The 25,985-nt window shown below is 36.2% G+C and overlaps 1 protein-coding gene across 4 annotated transcripts in view; it reads right to left on the bottom strand.

The window, feature by feature from the left end:
• The window catches only part of FNDC3A (fibronectin type III domain containing 3A), a 201,401-nt gene that overhangs the window by 149,290 nt on the left and 26,126 nt on the right, over positions 1-25,985 (bottom strand). For 3 of the 4 annotated variants that reach the window (XM_061170691.1, XM_061170692.1, XM_061170693.1), the window contains exon 2: positions 17,245-17,382. The exons of the other annotated variant lie outside the window; for it this stretch is intronic. In XM_061170691.1, the coding sequence (XP_061026674.1) occupies positions 17,245-17,343 (99 nt within the window). In that variant the 5' untranslated portion in view covers positions 17,344-17,382. The remainder of the gene's footprint in view (positions 1-17,244; positions 17,383-25,985) is intronic. 4 annotated transcript variants of the gene reach the window in all.

The following is a 25,985-nucleotide window of genomic DNA, read 5'->3' as shown; positions in this document are numbered from 1 at the left end:
AGCAGAAACTAACACACCATTGTAAAGCAATTATACTCCAATAAAGATGTTAAAAAAATAAATAAAAATAAAATAGCAAAATAAATAAATAAAAAAATAACTCCATAAATTTTAACTTTATGCTAAAATGTTAAAATACACATCTTAGCAATAAATGTAAGCAATAAGCTAAAATAGCTTCATTTATATATAATTTACCCATTTAAAATATTGATGTTCTAATAGTTTTTTTGTTTTTTAAATTTTATTGAAGTATAGTTGATTTACAATGTTGTGTTAATTTCTGCTGTATAGCAAAATGACTCAGTTATACATATATTTTTTTTATATTCTTTTCCATTATGGTTTATCAGAAGATATTAAATATAGTTCCCTGTGCTATACTATAGGACCTTGTTGTTTATCCATCCTATACATACTAGTTTGCGTTGACTAATCCCAATCCTTCCCTCCCCCACCCTTCTTCCCCCTTGGCAACCACAAGTCTGTTCTCTGTATCTGTAAGTCTGTTTCTGTTTTGTAGATATGTTCGTTTGTGTTGTATTTTAGATTCCACATATAAGTGATATGTTCAGTCATAAACATGCTTATCAGTAAAGCCACTTCCAAAATCTTAGCACTTATTCTTGCTCGCATCCTCTTTAATTTCCTCATTCAATTACTGCTACTACAGCTACCAAAGGCTGCTCTAAGAGTCAACAGTTTCTTCTCCAAGTATTCCAATGTGTTGCATTCACCGAATACTGAGGGAATCTTTATTGGCAAACTGGCCCTCAGACTGTCCTTCGCTTAATAAGTCAACCTTTAAAAATCCATTCAAAGTAGAATCTTAGAGCATTTTACAGCTATCTTGGGTGAAAACACACATAGAGGTGGGATGTTAAAGGTACTATTGATTATCAGTATATTCATCAATACCTACCTCAAACCTTGTTTCCAATCAAATTAGCCAATGTATAATAATAAGCTTCCTGTTGAACAGGAATTTATCAGGTCACCATAACAACTAAATCAACAAAGAGCTCTGGTAGCAACTGCTTCTGGATCATACAATGTCAGTCAACAAGTTGGAATTTTAATAGTATGCTGCTTCCAAATACATTTCATTTTAAAGCCACTGTTTTAGTAATTTTATTTATTTTAGCTCTCTGATCTTGGAGTATGTCAGTATATTTATAGCTTATAAATACAATATGCAGATAAATATGCAAGGAAGTAGACAGTGCCACTGTGCAATTTATCATCATATATTTAGAAGTGTTTTAATTCTGAAATTGAGTCTATAAATTTAGCCAATTTATCAAAGACTAACAAGTCTTATAACAATAATTTATTTCTAGATTACCAGCAATCACATTTATAATATATAAACACATCTAAAATATGGAGATGGGTTTTAAGGTATTTTTTAATGAGATATAATCCATACACTATAAAATTTACCCTTTAAACAGTACAATTCAGTGGTTTCTAGTATACACACAGATTTGTACAACCATCACCAAAGTAAATTTTAGAACATTTTCATCACCTCAAAGAAAGTTTTGTAGACTTCTTTAACTGGCTTCTTTAACTTAGCATTAAGTTTTTGAGGTTCATCCAAGTTGTAGCATATACTGAAGTACTTCATTCCAGTTTATGGCAGAGTAACATTCCACTGTATTGGATATATCACATTTTGTTTACCTATTCATTTGTTGACAGACATTTGAATTGTTACCACCTTTTGGCTATTAATAAATAAAGCTGTACACGTTTTTATATGCACATATGTTTTCATTTCTCTTGAGTAAAAACCTAGGAGTAGAATTGCTGGGTCATATGATAACTGCATGTTTAATTGTTTGAGGAACTGCCAGAATGTTTTCAAAGTGGATTCACCAGTTAACATTCCCACCAGCAGTGTATGAAGGTTCCAATTTTTCCATATCCTTGTTAACATTGGCTATTATTTGATTCTAGTCATTTTAGTGGGTGTGAAGTGGTATCTTGTTGTGGTTTTCATTTGCATTTTTCTAAAGATTAATGATGTTGAACAACTTTTCATGTACTTATTGGCCATGTACATAACTTCTTTGAAAAAATTACTATTTACAACCTTTGCCTACTTTTGAATTGGGTTATCATCTTTTCATTGTTGAGCTATAAGAGTTCCGTACATATTCTGAATATAAGCCCCTTATCAGATATATGATTTGCAAATATTTTCTCCTATTTTGTGGGCTACCTTTTCGTTTCTTGATAGTGTCCCTTGAAATACAAAATTTTTCAATTTTGGTGAAGTATACTATATTTCATATTTTTCTCTTGTGTTACTAACATAGCCAGAAAACCACTGTCTAATTCAAGATCATGAAGATTTACCCCTTTGTCTTATTCTAAGAGTTTCATAGCTCAAGAATGTACTATTAAATTTCTACATATTTGTGAATTTCCTAAATTTCCTTCTGCTGAAATTGATCTCTAATTTTATTTCATTGTGGTTGGAGAATATACTTTGTATTACTTCTTGTCTTTTATAATTTAGTGAGATTTAATGGCCTAAACTATAATCTATTGTGGACAATGATCCATATGCACTTAAGACTGTATATGCTGTTGGGTGGAGTGTTGTATAGATGTTTGTTAGATCTGGTAGGTTTACAGTGTTGTTCATGTCTTCTGTTTCCTTATTTATCTTCTGCCTAGTTGTTCTATTTATTATTGAAAATGGGGTATTGAAGTCCCAACTATTATTGTTCAGTTGTCTATTTCCTCAATTCTGTCAATTTTTACTTCAGGTATTTTGGGGCTCTGTTGTTAGGTGCAGATTGACCCTTCTATCATTGTAAAATGTCCTTCTTTGTCTCTGGTAACATTTTTTGTTACTAGCTATCAGTATATTAGTGTATAATATAGTGACTTCACCTGTCTTTTGGTTATAGCTTGCATGATATGTCTTTCTCCAATCGTTTTCATTTCAACCTGTTTGTACCTTTGATTTAAAGAGTGTCCCTTGGAGATCCAGCACATAGATCATGGGTTTTTATCCATTCTGTTAATCTCTGTCTTTCATTGCCATATTTAATTCATTTACATTATCAGAATTACTGATAGAGTATCATTTGTATCTATTTTGCTATATCTTTATGTAATTATGTCTTTTTTGTTCCTCGATTCCTCCATTACTGCCCTTTTTGTGTGTGTGTTAAACATTTTCTACTGTTCCATTTTAATTTTATTGTTTCTTTTACTATATTTTTTTGGAGTTATTTCTTAGCAGATGCCCTGGGGATTACAATTAGCCTGTTAATTTATAACAATCTGAATCAGATGAATTCCAACTTAATTTCAGTTGTATATAAAAACTTTGCTCTTCTGTAGCCAAGTTCCTTGCCCCTTCCTTTGTGCTATTATCGTACTACTAATTGCATCTTTATACTTTATAAGTCAATAACAGTATATAATTACCGCTTTTTGCAAATGTCATTTGACTCAGAAAAGAATTAAAAACAAAAAATATATTTATACTGTCTTTTAAATTTACCTATTAGTTACTTTCGCTGGTGCTCTTTATTTCTTCATATAGATTCAGTTACTGTCGTGTTAACAGCCCCATTGAATGCAAGGAAACAGCGTTGGAAAAGCATTCACTAACCATTCCTATGAGCCAGTGTTACCACTTCTAAATTGCTTTACTAGTATCAACTAAATCACCAACTATCTAGAACCAAGTGTTTTCAAATTTTGAATTTAAATTCAACTTCCTTATTTACTCCAAAGTGACTCAGAGTGGGGATCAGAAGACTTAGATTCTAGTGTCAACTCTGCCACTCTGTCTGTAATCTTAGATAAGCTGGTTAACTGTTAGCTTTATTTAGTTTTTCTGTGTCTAAAAATGTGGACTATTCTTTTTTGCACTCTCTTTCAGTTTGGAAATTCCACAATCTCATCATACTCATTCTTTTTCTTAAAAAAAATTATCAGGTTTCCCCCTTTATTTCCATTTCCACAGTTGGTATTCTCTAAATCCACAGTATAGATTCATACAATGGAATACTGGTAACAGTATTCTAGCATTCCATCATATGAATCCTCCAAATTCTATTCATTTCTCTACTGTTAGATATTTATATTGTTTCCAGTTCTTTCATTATTACAAAACAATGCAATGAATAGGCATGCACACGTGCCCTTGTATATATGTATAAGATTTTCTGTAGGATAACTACCTACAGAAAAGGAAACAGTGCTAGAAAAGCATATAAAAAGCAGGATATTACGTTAGATTTTAGGTATGTACTTTTTCAGCTTTGTGAAATACTGCCAGACCACTCCCCCAAATGGTTGTGCCAGCAGTGTATGAGGGATTCCACTGCTCCAAAGACTTACTATATTTCAGATTTCTTAATATTTACATCCTCATTGAGGTTTTAATTTGCATTTCCCTCCGTCAAAACATAGTTCCAATCGCCTTTCTTCCCCCAAACCTTAATTAGTCCCGTGAATCATCTCCAAGAAGATAGGGTACTTTGATGTATACAGGCACTTTGTTGCCAACTTTGCAGGTAACATGAAATTCTTTATACAATAAGCACTCAGGGAGAGACCTTCAAGATGGTGGAGGAGTAAGATGTGGAGATCACCTTCCTCCCCACAAATACATCTACATGTGGAACAGCTCCTACAGAACACCTACTGAACGCTGGCAGAAGACCTCAGACTTCCCAAAACGCAAGAAACTCCCCACGTGCCTGGGTAGGGCAAAAGAAAAAAGAAAAAACAGAGACAAAAGAATAGGGACGGGACCTGCACCTCTGGGAGGGAGCTGTGGAGGAGGAAAGGTTTCCACATACTAGGAAGCCCCTTCGCGGGCGGAGACGGGGGGTGGTGGGGGGAAGCTTTGGAGCCACGGAGGATAGTGCAGCAACAGGGGTGCAGAGGGCAAAGTGGAGAGATTCCCGCACAGAGGATCGGTGCCGACCTGCACTCACCAGCCCGAGAGGCTTGTTGGCTCACCCGCCGGGGCGGGCGGGGGCTGGGAGCTGAGGCTCGGGCTTCGGTCAGATCCCAGGGAGAGGACTGGGGTTGGCTGCGTGAACACAGCCTGAAGGGGGCTAGTGAGCCACAGCTAGCCGGGAGGGAGTCCGGGAAAAAGTCTGGACCTGCCTAAGAGGCAAGAGACCATTGTTCTGGGGTATGCGAGGAGAGGAGATTCAAAGCACCTCCTAAAGGAGCTCCAGAGACGGTTGTGAGCTGCGGCTATCAACGCAGACACCAGAGACAGGCATGAGACGCTAAGGCTGCTGCTGCCGCCACCAAGAAGCCTGTAAGCAAGCACAGGTCACTCTCCACACCTCCCCTCCTGGGAGCCTATGCAGCCCGCCACTGCCAGGGTCCCGTGATCCAGGGACAACTTCCCTGGGAGAACGCACTGCATGCCTCAGGCTGGTGCAACGTCACGACGGCTTCTGCCGCCGCAGGCCCGCCCCACATCCATACCCCTCCCTCCCCCTGGCCTGAGTGAGCCAGAGCCCCCAGATCAGCTGCTCCTTTAACCCCGTCCTGTAAGAGCGGGAACAGACGCCCTCAGGTGACCTACACGCAGAGGCGGGTCCAAATCCAAAGCTGAACCCCGGGAGCTGTGCGAACAAAGAAGAGAAAGGGAAATCTCTCCCAGCAGCCTCAGGAGCAGCGATTAAATCTCCACGATCAACTTGATGTACCCTGCATCTGTGGAATATCTGAATAGACAACGAATCATCCCAAAATTGAGGTGGTGGACTTTGGGAGCAACTGTAGACTTGGGGTTTGCTGTATGTGACTGACTGGTTTCTGGTTTTATGTTTATTTTAGTTTAGTATTTAGAGTTTATTATCATTGGTAGATTTGTTTATTGATTTGGTTGCTCTCTTTTTTTCTTATATATAGATATATATATTTTTTTCCTTCTTCTCCTTTTGTGAGTGTGTATGTGTATGCTTCTTTGTGTGATTTTGTCTGTATAGCTTTGCTTTTACCAATTGTCCTAGGGTTCTGTCTGTCCGTTTTTTTGTTTTTTTGTTTTTCTTTAGTATAGTTTTTAAGTGCTTGTTATCATTGGTGGATTTGTTTTTTGGTTTGGTTGCTCTCTTCTTTCTTTCTTTCTTTTTTCTTTATTACTTTAAAATTTTTTTATTTTAACTTTATTTCTTTTTATTTTTTCTTTCTTTCTTTCTCCCTTTCTTCTGAGCTGTGTGGTTGACAGGGTCTTGGTGCTCCGGCCGGGTGTCAGGCCTGTGCCTCTGAGGTGGGAGAGCTGAGTTCTGGACATTGGTCCACCAGAGACCTCCTGGCTCCACGTAATATCAAACAGCGAAAGATCTCCATCTCAACACTAAGACCCAGCTCTACTCAACAACCAGCAAGCTACAGTACTGGACACCCTATGCCAAACGACTAGGAAGACAAGAACACAACCCCACCCATTATTAGAGAGGCTGCCTAAAATCATAATAAGGTCACAGACACCTCAAAACACACCACCAGACACGGTCCTGCCCACCAGAAAGACAAGATCCAGCCTCATCCACCAGAACACAGGCACCAGTCCCCTCCACCAGGAAGCCTACACAACTCACTGAACCAACGTTAGCCACTAGGGGCAGACACCAAAAACAACGGGAACTACGAACCTGCAGCCTGCGAAAAGGAAACCCCAAACACAGTAAGTTAAGCAAAATGAGAAGACAGAGAAACACATAGCAGATGAAGGAGCAAGGTAAAAACCCACCAGACCAAACAAATGAAGAGGAAATCGGCAGTCTACCTGAAAAAGAATTCAGAGTAATGACAGTAAAGATGATCCAAAATCTTGGAAACAGAATGGAGAAATACAAGAAACGTTTCACAAGGACCTAGAAGAACTAAAGAGCAAACAAGCAATGATGAACACCACAATAAATGAAATTAAAAATACTCTAGAAGGGATCAATAGCAGAATAACTGAGGTAGAAGAATGGAAAAGTGACCTGGAAGATAACATAGTGGAAATAACTACCACAGAGCAGAATAAAGAAAAAAGAAAGAAAAGAATTGAGGACAGTCTCAGAGACCTCTGGGACAACATAAAATGCACCAACATTTGAATTATAGGGGGTCCCAGAAGAAGAAGAGAAAAAGAAAGGGACTGAGAAAATATTTGAAAAGATTATAGTTGAAAAGTTCCCTAATATGGGAAAGGAAATAGTTAATCAAGTCCAGCAAGTGCAGAGAGTCCCATACAGGATAAATCCAAGGAGAAACACGCCAAGACACATATTAATAAAACTATCAACAATTAAATACAAAGAAAAAATATTAAAAGCAGCAAGGGAAAAACAACAAATAACATACAAAGGAATCCCCATAAGGTTAACAGCTGATCTTTCAGCAGAAACTTTGCAAGCCAGAAGGGAGTGGCAGGACATATTTAAAGTGATGAAAGGGCAAAACCTAAAACCAAGATTACTTTACACAGCAAGATCTCATTCAGATTCGACGGAGAAATTAAAACCTTTATACACAAGCGAAAGCTAAGAGAATTCAGCACCACCAAACCAGCTTTATAACAAATGCTAAAGTGAGAGTGGCATGGACTTACATATACTACGAAATGTAAAATAGCTAGTGGGAAGCAGCCGCATAGCACAGGGAGATCAGCTCGGTGCTTTGTGACCACCTAGAGGGGTGGGATAGGGATGGTGGGAGGGAGACGCAAGAGGGAGGAGATATGGGGATATATGTATATGTATAGCTGATTCACTTTGTTATAAAGCAGAAACTAACACACCATTGTAAAGCAATTATACTCCAATAAAGATGTTAAAAAAAAAAGCACTTATTAATGTGCCAGTTAAGTTTACCAACTGTTTTAGTTTTAAAATGCCAATTTCTATATTACATAGGTATACAGACCATTAGGTGGTCAATTATGTTTCCAGACACATATAAGACACTGGAATTAATGTTTACTAATTAAATAATAGGCATTTTATTCAGATATTCCCCAAGAGGAAAGTATATTTATTTTTGTTCACACAGGAGGTTATGTGGATATTTCCTCTAAAATTCAACTAGTATACATACCTATCATGATAATAGATAAAATGAAACAGACAATTCCAAATGATGATTTGACTGTAGAGCAACTGCCAACAACATACTGCTTGTGGAAGTGTAAACTGGTACAGCCTCTTTGGAAACCTTTTTCTTTGCCATCAGTGGGGTGGGAAAAAATAATCTTACCCTAGAGGGAGGCAGCAGCTATCTGGGGAAAATAATAGTCCTCCACAATAAGGGAAGACAGAAGGTAGTAGTAAAAGTTTGGTGTTTGAGGGAATATGAGGAGAGTTCAATTGTATTTGAGGTATTCTGGGATGTATAAGTAGAGATAAACAACAACAAAAAGTAATAGTCACTATTTGAACATATATATTCCCTATGACCCATGCACTCCACTATTAGGTATATACCCAAAAGAAAAGCATGCACATGTATAAAAGTAGTGTACAAGAATGTTCTTGAAGAACTACTTGTGATAATCAAAAAGTGGAAACAACCCAAGTTTCCATCAATAGTAAATTGAAGCGATTAAGGTATTATTCATAGAATGGAATATTATGCAGGAAATACTATGCTACAGGTGGTAACATGGATAAATCTCATGCATATAATGTTGAGCAAAATAATATATACAGTATAATTCTATTTATGTAAAATTCAAATCAGGCAAAACTTATCCTTGGTTTGGGGAGGAAAAAGGGGATACTGTTTGGGAGAGAGGGGTTACTTCTTGGGAAGGGTTGCAAGGGTAATCCTTCCCAAGAAGTGTCTTGGGGGTGCTGGTGAAGTTCTATTTCTTGACCTGAGGGTGGTTACAGGGGCTATGTTCACTTTATTTTTTTTAATTGGGCTGCACAGAAATGATTTGTGCACTTTTCTGACATATGTTCATTTAAATAAAGACATTCTAAAATCTTAAAACAGTTTGGATAAAGCAAAATTTCCACCTCTTGCCAACAAATCTCTTTCCTGAAAAGAAGAATCACTGTTAATAAATGCGTATGTATGTGTCCAGAGCTTTTCTTCCTGTGATATATGTGTATATGTACACTTGGAACTGCGTGTTTTTTTTTCTTTTTTCAACTGTTAGTTTTTAAATTGAAAAAGTAATAAATCCACAAGATTAAAAAATATTCAAATGGTACAAAAGGTTGTATAGTAAAATGTAAACTTTTTCTGGGGTCAGTCCCTGCTTATAATTTCTTGTACAACTTTCTGTCATGTGTTTACATGTATGTGCATATTTGTCTGATTTTCAAAATGTTCTTTTCTGAAAAATCACACAAATGCATTTCAGGAATTTGAATCCTGGGCATTCTATCTGGTGGTAAGAAGATATATAACAGTACTTTGAATATATAATGACCATGGTTTATTATTGAAAGGGAAATGTTACGAGAGCTGAAAAAGCAGAATTCAACTTCTATTTCTACAAACATCTGTATAATTTTTGACAAAAAAATCTTGCTTTGTATTAAGCTAATGTAAGAACATAGAAAAGATCATGGGAAAAATCATTTTTGTAAGAAGCCTCCTTTTCACTTAGTATCTCCTATTACAGAAGTTTATAATCAGATTCACTTTAAAGAATTTTCAGTATTCCATGGATAATTTTCAGTTGAATGCATTTCCTTGTTTATTCAGTGCTGCTTAGAAGTTATTCTTTATTTCCTCCTCACTTCAGCCCAAATTACATTTCTTATAAGTCAACAATTTCTACAGGATTCTGGGGCACAGGATTTGACAAACTACAAAGTCACTTAACTAGAGAATTAGGAATTATTCTAACTGTAGAATATCTAGGAGTTAATTTAATAGAAAATCAATTATTTTTAGACCAGGATCCATCAAATTTCCATGACCATTATGTTTCATTTCCTTAAGATGTTGTTCCCTTTAGAGTTTGGTGATTCTGTCTTTCACAACAGGTTTAAGTGTGTATGTATATATATATACACTTACATGTATTTCATTAAAATACTGTAAAATATTTAATGTTTTAAGTTACAGAAACAGCCAGGTGGCAATACCTTGCAAGGTTGCAGAAAGGTTTTCCAGGAGGTGGCATATGCCCTAAACTGGCGTCCAGTATATGGTGCTGTTTCTCTCATAGCCAGGACTCGCGAGTCCAGGTCGAAGAATCAAGGGGTGGAAATGGGAGGGGTACCACTCTCTTGTAATAGAAGTATAAGAGATTATTATCCTGCAAGGTTGCTAGATATTAAAGCAATATAAACTGTGTTTCTAGTTACCAACAACAGAACATGAAATTTCACACACACGCACACAATTTCTAATACCTTAGATATACCAACTTCAACTTCAAGGACTGAAAGACTCAATATTATAAAGATGTCAATTCTCTCCTAACTTGATCTATAGATGCAAAGTAATCCAAATCCAAATCTCAGCAGGGTGTGTATGTGTATATTGATAAGCTAATTCTAAAATTTATATGTAAATGCAATGGCCAAGAATATCAAGACACTCTCAAAGAACAACAAAGTGAGATGGTTTGCCCTACTAGATGCCAAGACTCCATTTAAAGTGTCCTGGCACAGGGATAATCAAACAGATCAATGGAATAGAATTAATAATCCAGAAACAATTCCACAAATATATGGTCACTTGACTTATGGCATAAATATCACTGTAAAGTGATAGGAAAATGATAGTCATTTCAATAAATGGTGTGAGATAATTCAATATACATATGGAAAAATAATCAAATTGAACCCATGCTTGACACAGTTCACAGAAATCAACTCCAGTGGATTTCTGAATAAAATGTTCAAAGCAAAACTATACTTCTTAGAATATAGGAAAATATTTTCATTGCCTCAGTGTAGGAAAGAATTAAACAAAAAACAATACACTAACTCTAGATAAAAAGAACTGATAAATTTGACCACATTACAATTAAGAATTGTTCATCAAAAGACACTAAAGAGTGTGGTTACAAGGATAAGAGAAAGCATTCACCACATTGGTGACTGACAAAAGGTTTATATCCAGAATATATATCAAGAGTTTTGACAAATCAAAAAGAAAAAACAGTATCAAACTAGAAACTGTCCAGATGTCCACCAAGAATAGAAGAGATAAATGAATACACTGTTGTATATCCATACATGGAATCCTATACAACAATGAAAAGAACAAATTTCAGCAACATCCAATAAGAATGAATCTTAAAAACAATGTTGTACAAAACCAGCAAGACACAAAAGAACAGTTACAGTAAAGATTACTTTAAAGATCAAGAATAGGCAAATCTAAACAATTATTGCTTAGTGATGTATGCATAGATAAAACTATAAAGAAAAGTCTGGAAGTAATTCCCATAGAAGTAAGGATAGTGGTAACCTCCAACTAGAGAGGGTATTGTGATGTAGAAGGAATACACAGGGGATTTCTAGGGTGTTGGCAGTATTCTACCTCTTACTCTGGCTGGCAGTTGTAAGATTTATGCTCTATAATCATGTGCTATATTATATATTTGTTTTATGTACTTTTGTATATATATAGGTTATAGCTTACAATTTAAACAGGTTTTGAAAACAGTAAGCTGAGGAGATGTTCCATGTTTTCTTAAATTCTGTATTTGTCTATTTGGCATCTGTTCAACACAGGGCCAATTATTTTAACCATATTTTCTTATTTTCTGTGTTCTTGATGCTCTGGCATTTATGGCTGAGCTGGCTGGGGAGAGACTGCCTGTCCCAGGGCTAACCAATTCTTATAGGTAGCAAAGGGCTCAGCCAGGAGCACACCTCTCATATGCAAACCAACCAATTTCAAGTCTACAGCTCCAACTAACCCCCTTACTGAATTCTTACACACCAAGCCAATATTTCCGCTGCCCTAAATCATCACACGGCCAAGTAACAGGAAACTAAAGACCACCTGTATAGCCCCAAATCTGCCAGAATTATTTTTTTTTATTTCCTTAAAATTGAGATATAATTGGGCTTCCCTGGTGGCGCAGTGGTTGAGAATCTGCCTGCTAATGCAGGGGACACGGGTTCGAGCCCTGGTCTGGGAAGATCCCACATGCCGTGGAGCAACTGGGCCCGTGAGCCACAACTACTGAGCCTGCATGTCTGGAGCCTGTGCTCCACAACAAGAGAGGCCGTGATAGTGAAGAGGCACGCACACCGCGATGAAGAGTGGCCCCCGCTTGCCGCAACTAGAGAAAGCCCTCGCACAGAAGCGAAGACCCAACACAGCCAAAAATAAATATAAAAATAAATAAATAAATAAGATTACTATTAAAATTGAGATATAATTGATAGAACATTATATTAGTTTTAAGTGTACAACATAATGATTTGATATATGAATATATTACAAAATAATTACCACAGTAAGTTTAGTCAACACCTACCACCACACAGTTACAAATTTTTTCTTGTGATGACAACTTTTAAGATCCACTCTCTTAGCAACTTTCAAATACAATACAGTGTTGTTAACTATAGTCACCTTGCTGTATATTACATTCCTAGGACTTATTTATCTTATAACTGGAAGTTTGTACCTTTTGGCCATCTTCACCCATTTTGCCCACCCCCCCTCAGCCACCCACCTCTGCCAACTACCAATCTGTTCTCTGTATCTGTATATGTTCATTTGTATATGTTCAAATGTATATGTTCATTTTTTAAAATATTCCATATATAAGTGAGACCATACAGTAATTGTCTTTCTCTGTCTGACATTTCACTCAGCATAACGCTCTCAAGGTACATACATGTTGTGGCAAATGGTAAGATCTTCTTCTTTTTCATGACTGAATAACATTCCATCGTGTGTATGCATATACATATACACATACATATACATATACATACACACACACCACAACTTCTTTATCTTTTCATCCACTGATGGATACATAGGTTGTTTCCATGTCTTCACTACTGTAAATAATGCTGCAACAAACACAATAATGCTGCAACACAAAAATGTACATACATTTTTTCCAGACAGTGATTTCACTTCCTTCAGATAAATACCAAGAAATAAAATTGCAGGATCGTATAGTAGTTCTATTTTTAATTTTTTGAGGAATCTCCCTACTGTTTTCCATAGTGCCTGCACCAATTTATCCATACCTTCCTACCAACAGTATACAAGGGTTCCCTTTTCTCCATATCCTAGTCAATACTTGTTATTCTTGCCTGCCACAATTATTAAATAGCCAATCCTAAGCTACTTACTCTACACTGTTGTGCCTTTCCTGAGAAAACACCAATTTAATGGCTTTGGCCTAGGCTTTCCTCTTGTTCCTGCTTCTGCCTCCTGACCAAAACGTGATGTTTCCCCTGTGGCCCAGCATGGCATGGTGTGCTCCCTTCTTTCAGGAAATGTAAGTAATAAAAATTTGCCTTCAATGGCATTAGTCTCTCTATGTCATTACTCAGTCACCTCCATAAATCAAAATGAAGCAGGTACAAGTGAGAAAATAATTATAGAGTTACAAAATAATAATTAAAAAATGAATGAAATGGAGAAGATTCTGATAAAGAAGCTAGATAGGCACTGAGTTTTGAAAGATCTTAGCCAAAAGTTTAAATGCATTCAATATTTTTGGAAGGTAAATGAGTAAAAATTAGAGAAGGTAAAGTTAAATTAGGAAAGTACTGAACCACACAAGAAACCAAAATATCTGAACTTTTCTTTTGATGGTAGCAATAGTGAATACAGCTGGGAGCATTCCACTTGTGCTTGAAGTTCATATTCCCTAAAGCATATTTGGGGGTTCTAACAGGGCAGCACAAGCACTCATAAACGCTTTACCTGCTCTATCAGGAAAGGATACAATCTCAAATCAAGGACATGCTTGAGAATGCGAAATGGTATAGCCACTCTGGAAAACAGTTAGTTTCTTATAAAGTTAAACAGAGTCTTACCAAACAATCTAGCACTGATGTTCCTAGATATTTGTCCAATTGAGTTGAAAACTTACGTCTATCCAAAAACCTACACATAAATGTTTAGAGCAGCTTTATTTATAATCACCAAAAACTAGAAACAATCAAGCTGTCCTTTAACAGGTGAATGAATAAACCGGGACATTCAAACAATGAAGTATTATGCAATAGTAAAAAGGAGCTATTGAAATAGCCACAAGAAGAAATTTTCCAGACCATATTGCCAAGTGAAAGAAGTTGGTCTGAAAAAGCTACATACTGTATGAATCAAATTATAAGATATTCTGGAAAAAGACAAAAATTATAGGGACAGTAAAAATATCAGTGGTTGCCAAAGTTTCAGGGGTGGGGAGTGAGGGAGGGATAATAAGAGCACAGCGGAGTTTTAAGGCAGTTAAACTGTTCTGTATAATACTGTAATAGTGATATACAGCATTACACATTTGTTAAAACCCATAGAACTGTAAAATACCAAGAATGAACCCTGATGTAAACCATGGAACTTAATAATAATGTATCAATAATGGTTTATTAATTGTAACAAATGTACCTATTAAGATGTTAATAATAGGGGAAACTGTGTGGGAGAGGCACATGAGAAAACCACTCTGCTCAATTTTTCTATAAACCTAAAACGCTCTAAAAATAAAGTTTATTAATAGAAAAAAGGGAATGAAATTCTTCAAACACAAAAAATAGTTCAGGTGCTGCCAATCAAAATGAATGATAAATGTCTATTATAGCTTCCCTAAAAGCAACACTAGCAGTAATGATGTCAGGAGAGATTCCCTCTAGTATAATTCATAAGCCAAAAGACCCACTATGTATAATGTGACATTGTATAAAATATGTTTGCTATAAAAAGTTAGAAAATATTAATGAGTAGACAGATAATCTGGATGGCCAACCATAAGAAAATTAATTTGATCTCAAGGGATGGAACAGAAATCTCATATTCCCAAGAAATAGAATAATATTCCCAAGAGAGTAAAGACAAGGGACAACCTATCTGTTTTCCTAAATTTTTTAACATCATGCATGTACCCGAGACTTCCTCCTGTCAGGAACTGTCTTTAGCTTGCTTCTTCACTCTGGGGACCAACCAGGTAGTGTCATATCACCAGAGGCAAGCTCTAACTTGGCCATGCTTGGCATACCAGTAAGTTCCTGAGTTAAGACAAAGAGATGCATGTTGTCAGTTGTTATCTACTTACTGTTATCTACTTTTCTTCAGTTCCTTACATTCTACCATAGCTATTGGTCCACTCTCTTACACTTATACTTTAGTTTGTATCCATCATAATTATCTATTATCTTACTATAACTATCTCTGTTGACTTAAGTCCTGACTGACATACCTATATAGTTTCTTCAGTCTTATAAACATTTATTAAGTGCTTCAATTCAAATTTAGCAAATATTTACTGAGCTCCTTCAAGCTCATTTCACCCTCATAGCTACAGCTACTTTAAGCAGCTATTACTACCTCTATCTTATAGAGAAGCAAACATACACAGAGAAGTTAAATACTTTGTCTTAAGTCACCCAAATCAAATCTAAGTCTATCAACCAAATCCTATGCTCTTTCCACTCATTTTTCTCTCTCCCTATCAAACTACAAGGCACTCTCTTTGCCAGTTAGAATTTAAGGCTTTATTCCACTTCTTGACACCTGATTTTTCAAACCCTAACTAAAAAAAATTAGGTCCTCTAGACCTAGTGACTCTCCCTGATCCTTCAAATCTTGCTCTGGTGTGCTCTTCTATTCCCAGCTCCTTTCTCTATATCCATCTACACAACTACTACTATATGCTAGCCATGGTGCCCTCAAGATTTCAAGAAAAATTCTGCCAATAGAATCTCCTTTTGGGGGAAAAGAGAGAAATAAGTCTTGAGAAGTCACTGTGGGTCTTGTTTCAGCCTACTGTCTTCCCTTTAACAGACTATACACTTTAGCAACTATATCAGTGTACTGTAATTAACTGCTTAATAGATTTTTTTCTTGTATTACACTATAAACAACTTGAAGCCAGTGATCTGCCTGAAGCAACAATGATAACTGAAAGCACTCCCAGAGCCTCGAAGTAAATGAATATCTGCCACATCTATTATTTTTTAGGTAGAAAAAAATTTTAACAGACTTAAATTTGACTATAAAAATCAACTTTAGTGAAAAGAGGTTGCTGCTAAAAGCTATCAGAGCACATGTGAAAATCAAAACCAATATATACTTTAGAACACAAGCTAATCACTCGATTTTTCAATAGCCAAGTTAACAAAGTAGTCCCTTATCTTGTAAGCAAATAATAACTGTCCACTATAGACACGAAGTTTGTAAAGTAACAAAATAAGACTACATTATTTTAGTTTCCCAAGGAAGCAGTATAAGTAATGGAGCAAAAAAGCTTTGTGTGATCTTGAGCCTTTCTGAAACTCATTTTGTTTCATCTGCAATAGGGACAGGATTGCTGAAAGAATTAAATAAGATCATAAAGTTCTTAGCACATGTTTTTTATATAGTGAGAACTCAAACTGTTCCTTCTTCTTATTATTATTTATTATGTCCTTAATCTTTGTTTCTTCACTTACAATATTAAAATCACTACCATACAGGGTAGTTGTGAGAATTAAGTACATTGCTTGGCACATAACAGGTACTTATGAAAGTCCCTCATTCCCATCCCTTTAGGATTATTGGGGGAATGAGGCATCAACAAAATAAGAGAACTTTATTTATAAAGCCCTGGGTTGGGAGAAAAACACACCACGAATTGTGTGTTTGCTTTTGGGAGGGGGGATTCTGGTGAGGAGAAAAGAAGAAAAAGAGATAACATTTTATTATAATATAATGCAGGCAGTCATTTAATCACATAATTAAGTCATGATTTCATAATGATTTGAAATAATGATTTATAATAATCATTAAGGTACAAGGTTAAACTTAGTTGAAAAACACTCAGGGACTAGTACATTGTCTAAAGTAAAACAAAAAAAATTTCACTGGGAACTAAATATAAACACAAGAAATTTAATCATTAATTAGTGAGACATTTTAGAAGCAACTTCACAAACAGTCTCATTATTTCATCGTCCTATAAAACCAAAACAACATTTTGAACTGGAGTTTAAAATATGAATTAACAGGAACCTACTGTTGTGATGTCTCATTCTGTTCTAAATTTTGCATTCTTCTGAAAGAAATACATGTGTACTAGACATAAGAAAATAAACATTTCAGTTTCCTTACCTGTTGTGTTCCATCTGCACTTACAATAGGGGCAGATAGAAGAGAAATATCACTACTTAAAATCTGAGTTGTATCCAGTAGTGGTGGATGTTCTGCCATTATCAATAAGACATTAATATACCGGATAACCCTCCAACTCTGAAAAACAAAAATATATAGCCATTTGTGTGTACATCGTTAAAAATATATTAAAATAAAATACATTCAAGATAAACATAGATTCTTGTCAAAGGAAATTTTACAATACTCTGTTGACAGCTTTTTTCTGTCAACAGATCATTTAAGGAAATATATTTCTTATTTACCAGCTGTCTGTCAATGTAGACAGCAAACCAAGATACACATCAGGAGCTTCTATTTAAATTCCATGTCTAGGGACTTCCCTGGTGGCAAGTGGTTAAGAATCCGCCTGCCAATGCAGGGGACACAGGTTCGAGCCGTGGTCCAGGAAGATCCCACGTGCTGCAGAGCAACTGAGCCCGTGCGCCACAACTACTGAGCCTGCGCTCTAGAGCTCGAGCCACAACTACTGAGCCCGCGTGCCACAACTACTGAAACCCGCATACCTAGAGCCTGTGTTCCGCAACAAGAGAAGCCACCCCAATGAGAAGCCCGCGCACCACAACGAAGAGTAGCCCCCACTCGCCACAACTAGAGAAAGCCCGAACGCAGCCACGAAGACCCAACGCAGCCAAAAATAAAAATAAATAAATTCCATGTCTGTCTGTCTCTCTATCCCTTCCACCTCTATATAATATTTATTTAACCACCACTACTTTAGCTAAACAGTGGGATAGGAACTAAAATGCAATGATTGAATGAGGCAACTCTATCACTGATTTTTTAATCTGAGCTGAGAAGGTGTTTATGAAGGCCCAGTTTCCCCTCATCACCCTACCAGTCTCTAGGAACTCACAAGAATTATAATTTTTCACTGATTCCTCAAACAGCAAAATTTGAAAAATTTGCTCAGGATTAGAAAAAGAATCTTCAAGTTTTAAGTGTTAAGCTCTGGCTTTGGTCTTCTGTCATTCTGGTTTTATTATTTTTTTCTGAATACTTTACAATAAGCCAAATCATTTCAGTGATACAAGCACATACACTTAGAACTCTTTAACTGTATATACAGTATCACTTATATAAAAAGGAAAAGATTTGATACAAGCAATATTAGTCTACCATATATAACATCAACCATTAAAACATCAGCAAATTACAAGTCAAAATGAGTACAATTGAGCTTAGTCATAAATTTTATCAAATCTATACTGAAAGACAAAATAACAAACATTTTTGGATGCTTGCAGCATTCTACAATTCAGCAGTGTCAAAATGTTTAACTTTTATAAGACATTAAATTCATGCTATTTATTTAAAAATCTTGAATCTTTGCAGAAAACTTTCACACGAGTTGATTTAACCTAAAAACAGTTTTCTATTTAGATATATAAACACTGTTTTAAAATTAAAAAAAATATTCAATACAGGTATCAAGATTTTATACTTAAAACTATAGTATGGAACATTTTATATTATTTAACTATCTCATAAAAATGCATGCCATTTAAACATAACGTATACATAAATATTTATATAATAAATACATATGATATAAACACATGTATGTTTTATATATACAGTACATAAACATTTTTATAGACATATAAATGAAGGGGCAAATCTAAATTCTGGCTTAATCTGTATTGCTATATTTCTTAAAGTCCAACAAAATCACTGAGTACCTTAAATCATGTCAAATAATTTCACTCTGTGGAACACACAAAGAATTATATATAAGATGGGAAAGAGTCAATGTATTTTCCCTCTTGCATGTCATAAGATTTAGTTCAAGAAGAAACATTTTAGGAAGCTAACTCAGGATTAACCAGAGAAAGTTTATAAGTAATTTACCTTTTAAAATTAATAAATTAAAAAAATAACAACCACTGAGAATTTTTCTTTTGTCATTGTATTCTAATATTTTATTTAATATGCTTAGTTAAAACTGCAAGCCACCATTATTACAAAAATTTTAGAATGTAATGCTGAAGATACAACCATAATTTGGTTTCAAGAGGTGGACTGGAAGCTTTACAAATAAAAATAGAATTTCTTCTGACTCTCCAGTTAATTCCAAGAACAGTGGTATTACACAATGAATCTGAAGCCATATGCTGCTATGTTTTAATATTATCATTCCATTTAAGGTGTTATCTCTGATTTTACTCTTTTCAAAGCTATAACATCGTTTCATTTATGAACTGCCTTCTTTTATGGCCATACTCATCACACTACAAGCAAAGTAGCTGGTTTTATTTCAGCTTGCAAATTGGAAACTTCAGTCATACAACTAAAATGTTGCATTTAGAAACCTAAAAATTCCTTTCATTCCTGCATAGAGAACACTGTCAGCTTCTTCTTTAAATCAATTTCTTCTAATTTTGTTACTACTAAGTTCCTACGTTCTCATCTTATCTTGTGACCACAAATACCCACTTGTTTTAAGTTACGCATCTATTTTTGCTTGTTTTTTAATAATGTAATATTTGATACGTGCAAAAAAGGGGAGAAGTGATTTGTTCCATTTGCTAATTTCCATGGAACACATATTCCTCCATGCCCCATTTCAAGCCATCATGGTTTAAAAATCGACCTGAAAATGCCTGAATTTTTAACAATCAACTTTTGTATACAAGTACAAGATGGCTCCAGCATATCTGTTTATATCTATATCTATATATCAATATTTGACCATCTATGTGGTAATAATACAATAAAATATTAACATTCAGGGAGTCCATGTGAAGAATAGCTGGATATCTTTGTACTATTCTTGCAAATTTTCTATTAGTCAGAATTCTAACTAATGTCAAATTAAACAGTGTTTAAAAAATTGATGCCAGGTAGATTGTATGCATATCTGAATGCAAAAAGTAAGACAAAAAAACTTCTGAAGATAACACAAAAGAATATCTTCATAACTGTGACACAGAGAAAGATTTTTTAAACAGGGTATAAATGTTTCTTAAATCATAAAGGAAAAGAATGACATATTGAACTTCATGAAAATTAAGAACTACGATTCATTTAAAAAATCTTTAAGAGAATGAAAATGCAAGCCACAGACTGAAAAATATTTACAACACATACAACTGGAAAAGAGGACATATTTAGTATATATACAGGCCTCCTACAAATTGAGTTTTTAAAAAATAGAAAAATGAGATGAGACTTGAATGTGCTCTTCACAAAAGCGGAAATTCAAGAGACCAATAAACATATGAGAAGATTCTCAAGTTCATTATTTATTAGGAAAAAGCTAATTAAAATCATAATGAAATACCACCACATACTAGGATAGTAAAAATGGAAAAGACTGACAATATCAAGTATTAGTGAGGCTACAGAGCAACTAGCACACTCATATGGAATGTGAATGAAAACTCATAAAATCACTTTGGAAACCAGTTTGATACTACCTACCAAAATTGAACATATAAATATTCTATGACCCAGTTATGATCCAGCTATTAGACTCCTGGTATATACCAAAAAGAAATGCATGCACATGCGCACCAAAAGATAAGTACATGAAGGGATGTATAGCAGCATTATTATAATGTATAGCAGCATTATTCTTTAATAGCCCCAAATTGTAAATAAGCTAAATGTCCCTCAACAGTAAATGGTAAACTGTATCTGATTCACCCAATGGTCTACTATACAGCAATGAAAATTAATGAAGCAGTAATATAGAGAACAATACAAATACATTTCACAAATACAATGTGAGTGAAAAACACACAGAAGAGTACATACTGCACAATTTTATTTATAGAAAGTTTAAAAACCAATAAAACTTGTCTGTGGTATTAAAAATCACGTAGTGATTGCCTTTGGAAAGGAGGAAAGGATGGGGACTGGGAGGGGCATGAAGGCAATTTTTTGGGTGCTGGTACTGTTCTACGTCTTGACCTGGGAGGCTGTTGTATGGTAACTACTAGTGTATTATAAACTGAACTGTACACTAAGTATGTACTTCTCTGCATATACTTCAATAAAATTTTTTAAAGGTAAAATGAACACACGATCATCTCAACTGATGCAGAAAAAGCATCTGACAAGATTCAACACCCTTTCATGATAAAAACACTTAACAAACTAGGAATAGAAGGAAACTACTTCAACATAATAAACACCACATATGAAAAGCCCACAGCTAACACCATACTCAGTGGTGAAAGACTGAAAGCTTTTCCTCTAATCGGGAACAAGGCTAGAATGCCCACTCTCACCACATCTATTCACAGTATTAGACATAGTATTGGAAGCCGTAGGCAGAGCAAATTCACTAAAAATGCATCATACAAAATCAATGCACAAAAATCAGTTGCATTTCTATACACTAACCGAACCAATCTGAAATCTGTTCCGTTTACAATAGCATTAAAAAGAATAAAATACTTAGGAATAAATCTAACCAAAGAAAACAAAGATTTGTATACTGAAATCCATGAAATATTTCTAAAAGAAATAAAGAGGACACAAATAAATGGAAAGACATCCTGTGTTCATAGTTGGAAGACTTAATATTGTTATGATGTCTATGACACCCAAAGTAATCTACAGATTGAATACAATCCCTATCAAAATCTCAACGGCATTTTTTTCAGAAATAGAAAAATTCATTCTAAAATTCATATAGAATCTGGGACTTCCCTGGTGGTCCAGTGGTAAAGAATCTGCCTTCCAATGCAGGGGACGTGGGTTTGATCCCTGGTCGGGTAACTAAGATCCCACATGCCGCGGGGCAATTAAGCCTGCGTGCCACAACTACTGAGCTCTCGTGCCTCAACGAGAGACCCCGAGTGCCGCAAACTACAGAGCCCATGTGCTCTGGACCCTGCGAGCCACAACTAGAGAGAAGCCCAGCGCGCCACAACAAAGACCCAACACAGCCAAAAAAAAATAAATAAAATAAATAAAACAAATAAATATTAAAAATAAAATGAAATAGGACTTCCCTGGTGGCGCACTGGTTAAGAATCTGCCTGCCAATACAGGGGACACAGATTCGATCCCTGGCCTGGGAAGATCCCAAATGCCACGGAGCAACTAAGCCCATGCGCCACAACTACTGAGCCTGCGCTCTAGAGCCCGCGAGCCACAACTTCTGAAGCCTGCACGCCACAACTACTGGGCCCGTGTGCCACAACTACTGAAGCCACGTGCCTAGAGCCCGTGCTCTGCAACAAAGAGAAGCCACTGTGTGTGTGTGTGTGTGTGTGTGTATACGTATATATATAATGGAATATTACTCAGGCATAAAAAAGAATGACAAAAAATAGTAACATTTGCAACATGATGGACCTAGAGATAGTCATACTGAGTGAAGTAAGTCAGAGAAAGACAAATATTATATGATATTGCTTATATGTGGAATCTAAAATCATGGTACAAAACAGAAAGAGAGTCACAGATGTAGAAAACAATCTTATGGTTACCAGGGAGGATGGGAGGGAGGGATAAATTGGGAGATTGGGATTGACATATACACACTACTATATATAAAATAGATAGCTAATAAGGACCTACTGTATAGCACAGGAAACTCTACTCAGTACTCTGTAATGACCTATATGGGAAAAGGATCTAAAAAAGAGCAGATATATATATATATATGATTCACTTTGTTGTACAACAGAGACTGACACAACATTGTAAATCAAGTATACTCTAATAAAATTTAAAAAAAAAAAAAAAAAAAGAGAAGGCACTGTAATGAGAAGCCCGCACACTGTAACAAAGAGTAGCCCTCGCTCGCCGTAACTAGAGAAAGCCCACGTCCAGCAAGGAAGACCCAACGCAGCCAAAAATAAATAAATAAATAAATAAATTTTAAAAATAAATTAAATAAATTAAAATAAAATAACATTCATATGGAATCTCAAGGAATCGAAAACAGCCAATTTTGAAAAAGAACAAAGTTGGAGGACTTGAACTTCCTGATTTCAAAACACATTACAAAGCCACAGCAATCAAACAGTGTGATACTGGCATAAAGACAGACAAGTACACCAGTGGAATAAAATAGAGAGCCCACAAATAAACTGTCATGTATATGGTCAAATGACTTTTGACAATGGTGCCAAGACCACTCAATGAGGAAAGGACAGTCTCTTCAACAAACGGTGATGGGAAAACTGCATATCCACATGCAAAAAAAAAAAAAAAATTTTTTTTTTCAAGTGAAGTTGGACCTTTATCTTGCACCACATTGAAAAATTAACTCAAAATGGATTAAAAACACAATATAAGACCCATAACTATACAAGAAGAAAATAGAGGAAAAGCTTCATAACATTGGACTTGGCAATTGTTTCTTAGATATAACACCAAAAGCAAAGACCACAAAAGCAAAAATAGACAAATGGGACTACATCAAACCTGAAAACTTTTGTGCATCAGAGGGCACATTCAACAGAGTGAAAAAAAGGCAACCTATGGAATGGGAAAAAAATATTTGCAAACTTAGCTCCAGCTGCTACAAAATACCACAGATTGGGTGGCTTAAACAACAGACATTTATTTCTCACAGGTAGGAAGTCTAAGATCTGGATGCCAGCATAGTCAGGTTTTTGGTGAGGGCCCTTCTCCTGGCTTGCAAAGGGCTACCTTCTTTCTGTATCCTCACACGGCCGAGAGAGAAAGCTCTGGTCTCTCTTCCTCTTCTTGGATTAAAAGGGCACTAATCCCATCATGGGGGCTCCACCTTCATGACCTCATCTAAATCTAATTACCTTCCAAAGGCCCCACTTCATAACACCAACACATTAGGGTATAGGGCTATGACAAATGAAGTTTGGAAGGACACAAACATTAGTCCATACATTCTGCCCCTGGGCCCCAAAATTCATGCCTTTCTGCATGTAAAATTAAAAAAACAAACAAAAAACCATTCATTCCATCCCAACAGCCACAGAAGTCTTGACCCATTTCAACATAAAGTCTAAAGTTGCATCTAAATCAGATTTGGGTGACACTTGAGGTACAATTCATCCTGAGACAAAATTCTTCTCCAGCTGTGAACCTGTGAAACCAGTTAAGTTTCACACTTCCAAACTACAATGGTGGGACAGGCATAGGATAGATATTCTCATTACAAAAGGAAGAAATCAGAAGGAAGAAAAGGGTGACAGGTCCGAAGCAAGTTCAAAACCTAGCAAGGCAAATACCATTAGATTTTTAGGCTGGAGAACAATGTCTTTGGTTCCATGCTCTGCCCTCTGGACCCAAAGGGTGTGGCATCACCTCCACAGACATTCCTTTAGCTTGGTGGAGCCCTGTCAATGTGGCTCTGCAGGGCAGAAGTCCCATCCTTTGAAACTGAGGTGAAGGTACCCTGCCCCTCAGGCCTCTGCACTCTGAACCTGTGGGAGTAACAGCCCTGATGACCTTGAGTCACCTTTGGGATCCTTCGTTTTCTTGAAGAATAACACGTTTGAAGCGTTGCTTCATTTCATTCCATTTTCTCTGTTTCCTTTAGTCCCACCTGGCAGGGTTTCCAATGGTATAATTCCATCTCTCTTCCTGGCTTTTGTTGAGATGCTGATTAGGTCCATGGCTCACATCACACTTATATCCTTATCAAATAGCTGGTCAGCCACACTCTTTGTGTTCTCTTCTGCAGGTGCTTTCTCATTTTTGCAACCTGGATAGGCTGAGAATTTTCCAAATCTTCAAATTCTGGTTCCTTTTTGCTTAACAGACCCTTCTTCAATTCATTTCTTTCCTTTCCCATTTTACTAAGCAGTCAGAAGGAACCAAGCCACTCCTTCAACACTTTGCTTAGAAACCTCCTCACTTAAATATCCAACTTTATCACTCACAAGTTTCACTTTCCACAAAATGCTAGAATATGAACACAACTCTGTCAAGTTCGCAAACCCTTTATAATAGGGATCACCATTTCTCCATTGTCTAATAACAAGTTCCTCATTTTCATCTGAGACCTCATCAGAATGGCCTTTACTGTCCATATTTCTACCAACATTCTGTTCATGATTATTTATGTATTCGCTAAGAAGATGGAAGTTTTTCCTCCAGCTCTCCTCTTTTCTTTCTAAGCTCTCACTAGTTGCCATTAGCAGTCCCCACAGCAATCTCAGCTTTTTCTAGCATGTACTTCTAAGCTTTTCCAGCCTCTACCCATTAACCAGTTCCAAAGCCACTTGCACATTTTTAGATATCTGTTACTGCTGCACTGTATTTATTGGTACCAGTTACTGTCTTCGCTCGTGCTACTGGAACAAAATACCATAGACTGGGTGGCTTAAACATCACACATTTATTTCTCACAGTTCCGGAGGCTGAGAGTCCAAGATCAGGTGCCAGCATAGTCAGATTCTTGATGAGGGCCCTCTTCCTGGCCTGCAAATGACTACCCTCTTGCTGTACCTTCACTTGGCCAAGAGAGAGAAAGCTCTGGTCTCTTCTTTTTCTTATAAGGGCACTAATCCATCATAAGAGCTCTACCCTCATGACCTCATCTAAACCTAATAATCTCCCAAAGACCCTACCTCCAAAAACAATCACACTGGGAGGTTAGGGCTTCAAGATATGAATTTGTGGGGTGGGGGTTGGGGGGGGAGATTCAGTCTACAATGCTATTAGGTTTAGCAACAGTACTGTTTTCTCACCCACTCCCTGTTATAATTCTGAATCTGTACCAGTTTCCTTAT

Source organism: Eubalaena glacialis, chromosome 16 (genome assembly GCF_028564815.1).
Source record: "Eubalaena glacialis isolate mEubGla1 chromosome 16, mEubGla1.1.hap2.+ XY, whole genome shotgun sequence".
NCBI lineage: Eukaryota > Metazoa > Chordata > Mammalia > Artiodactyla > Balaenidae > Eubalaena > Eubalaena glacialis.
Note: the sequence above shows the minus strand (reverse complement) of the source record. Positions and strands in the feature narration are given on the sequence as shown.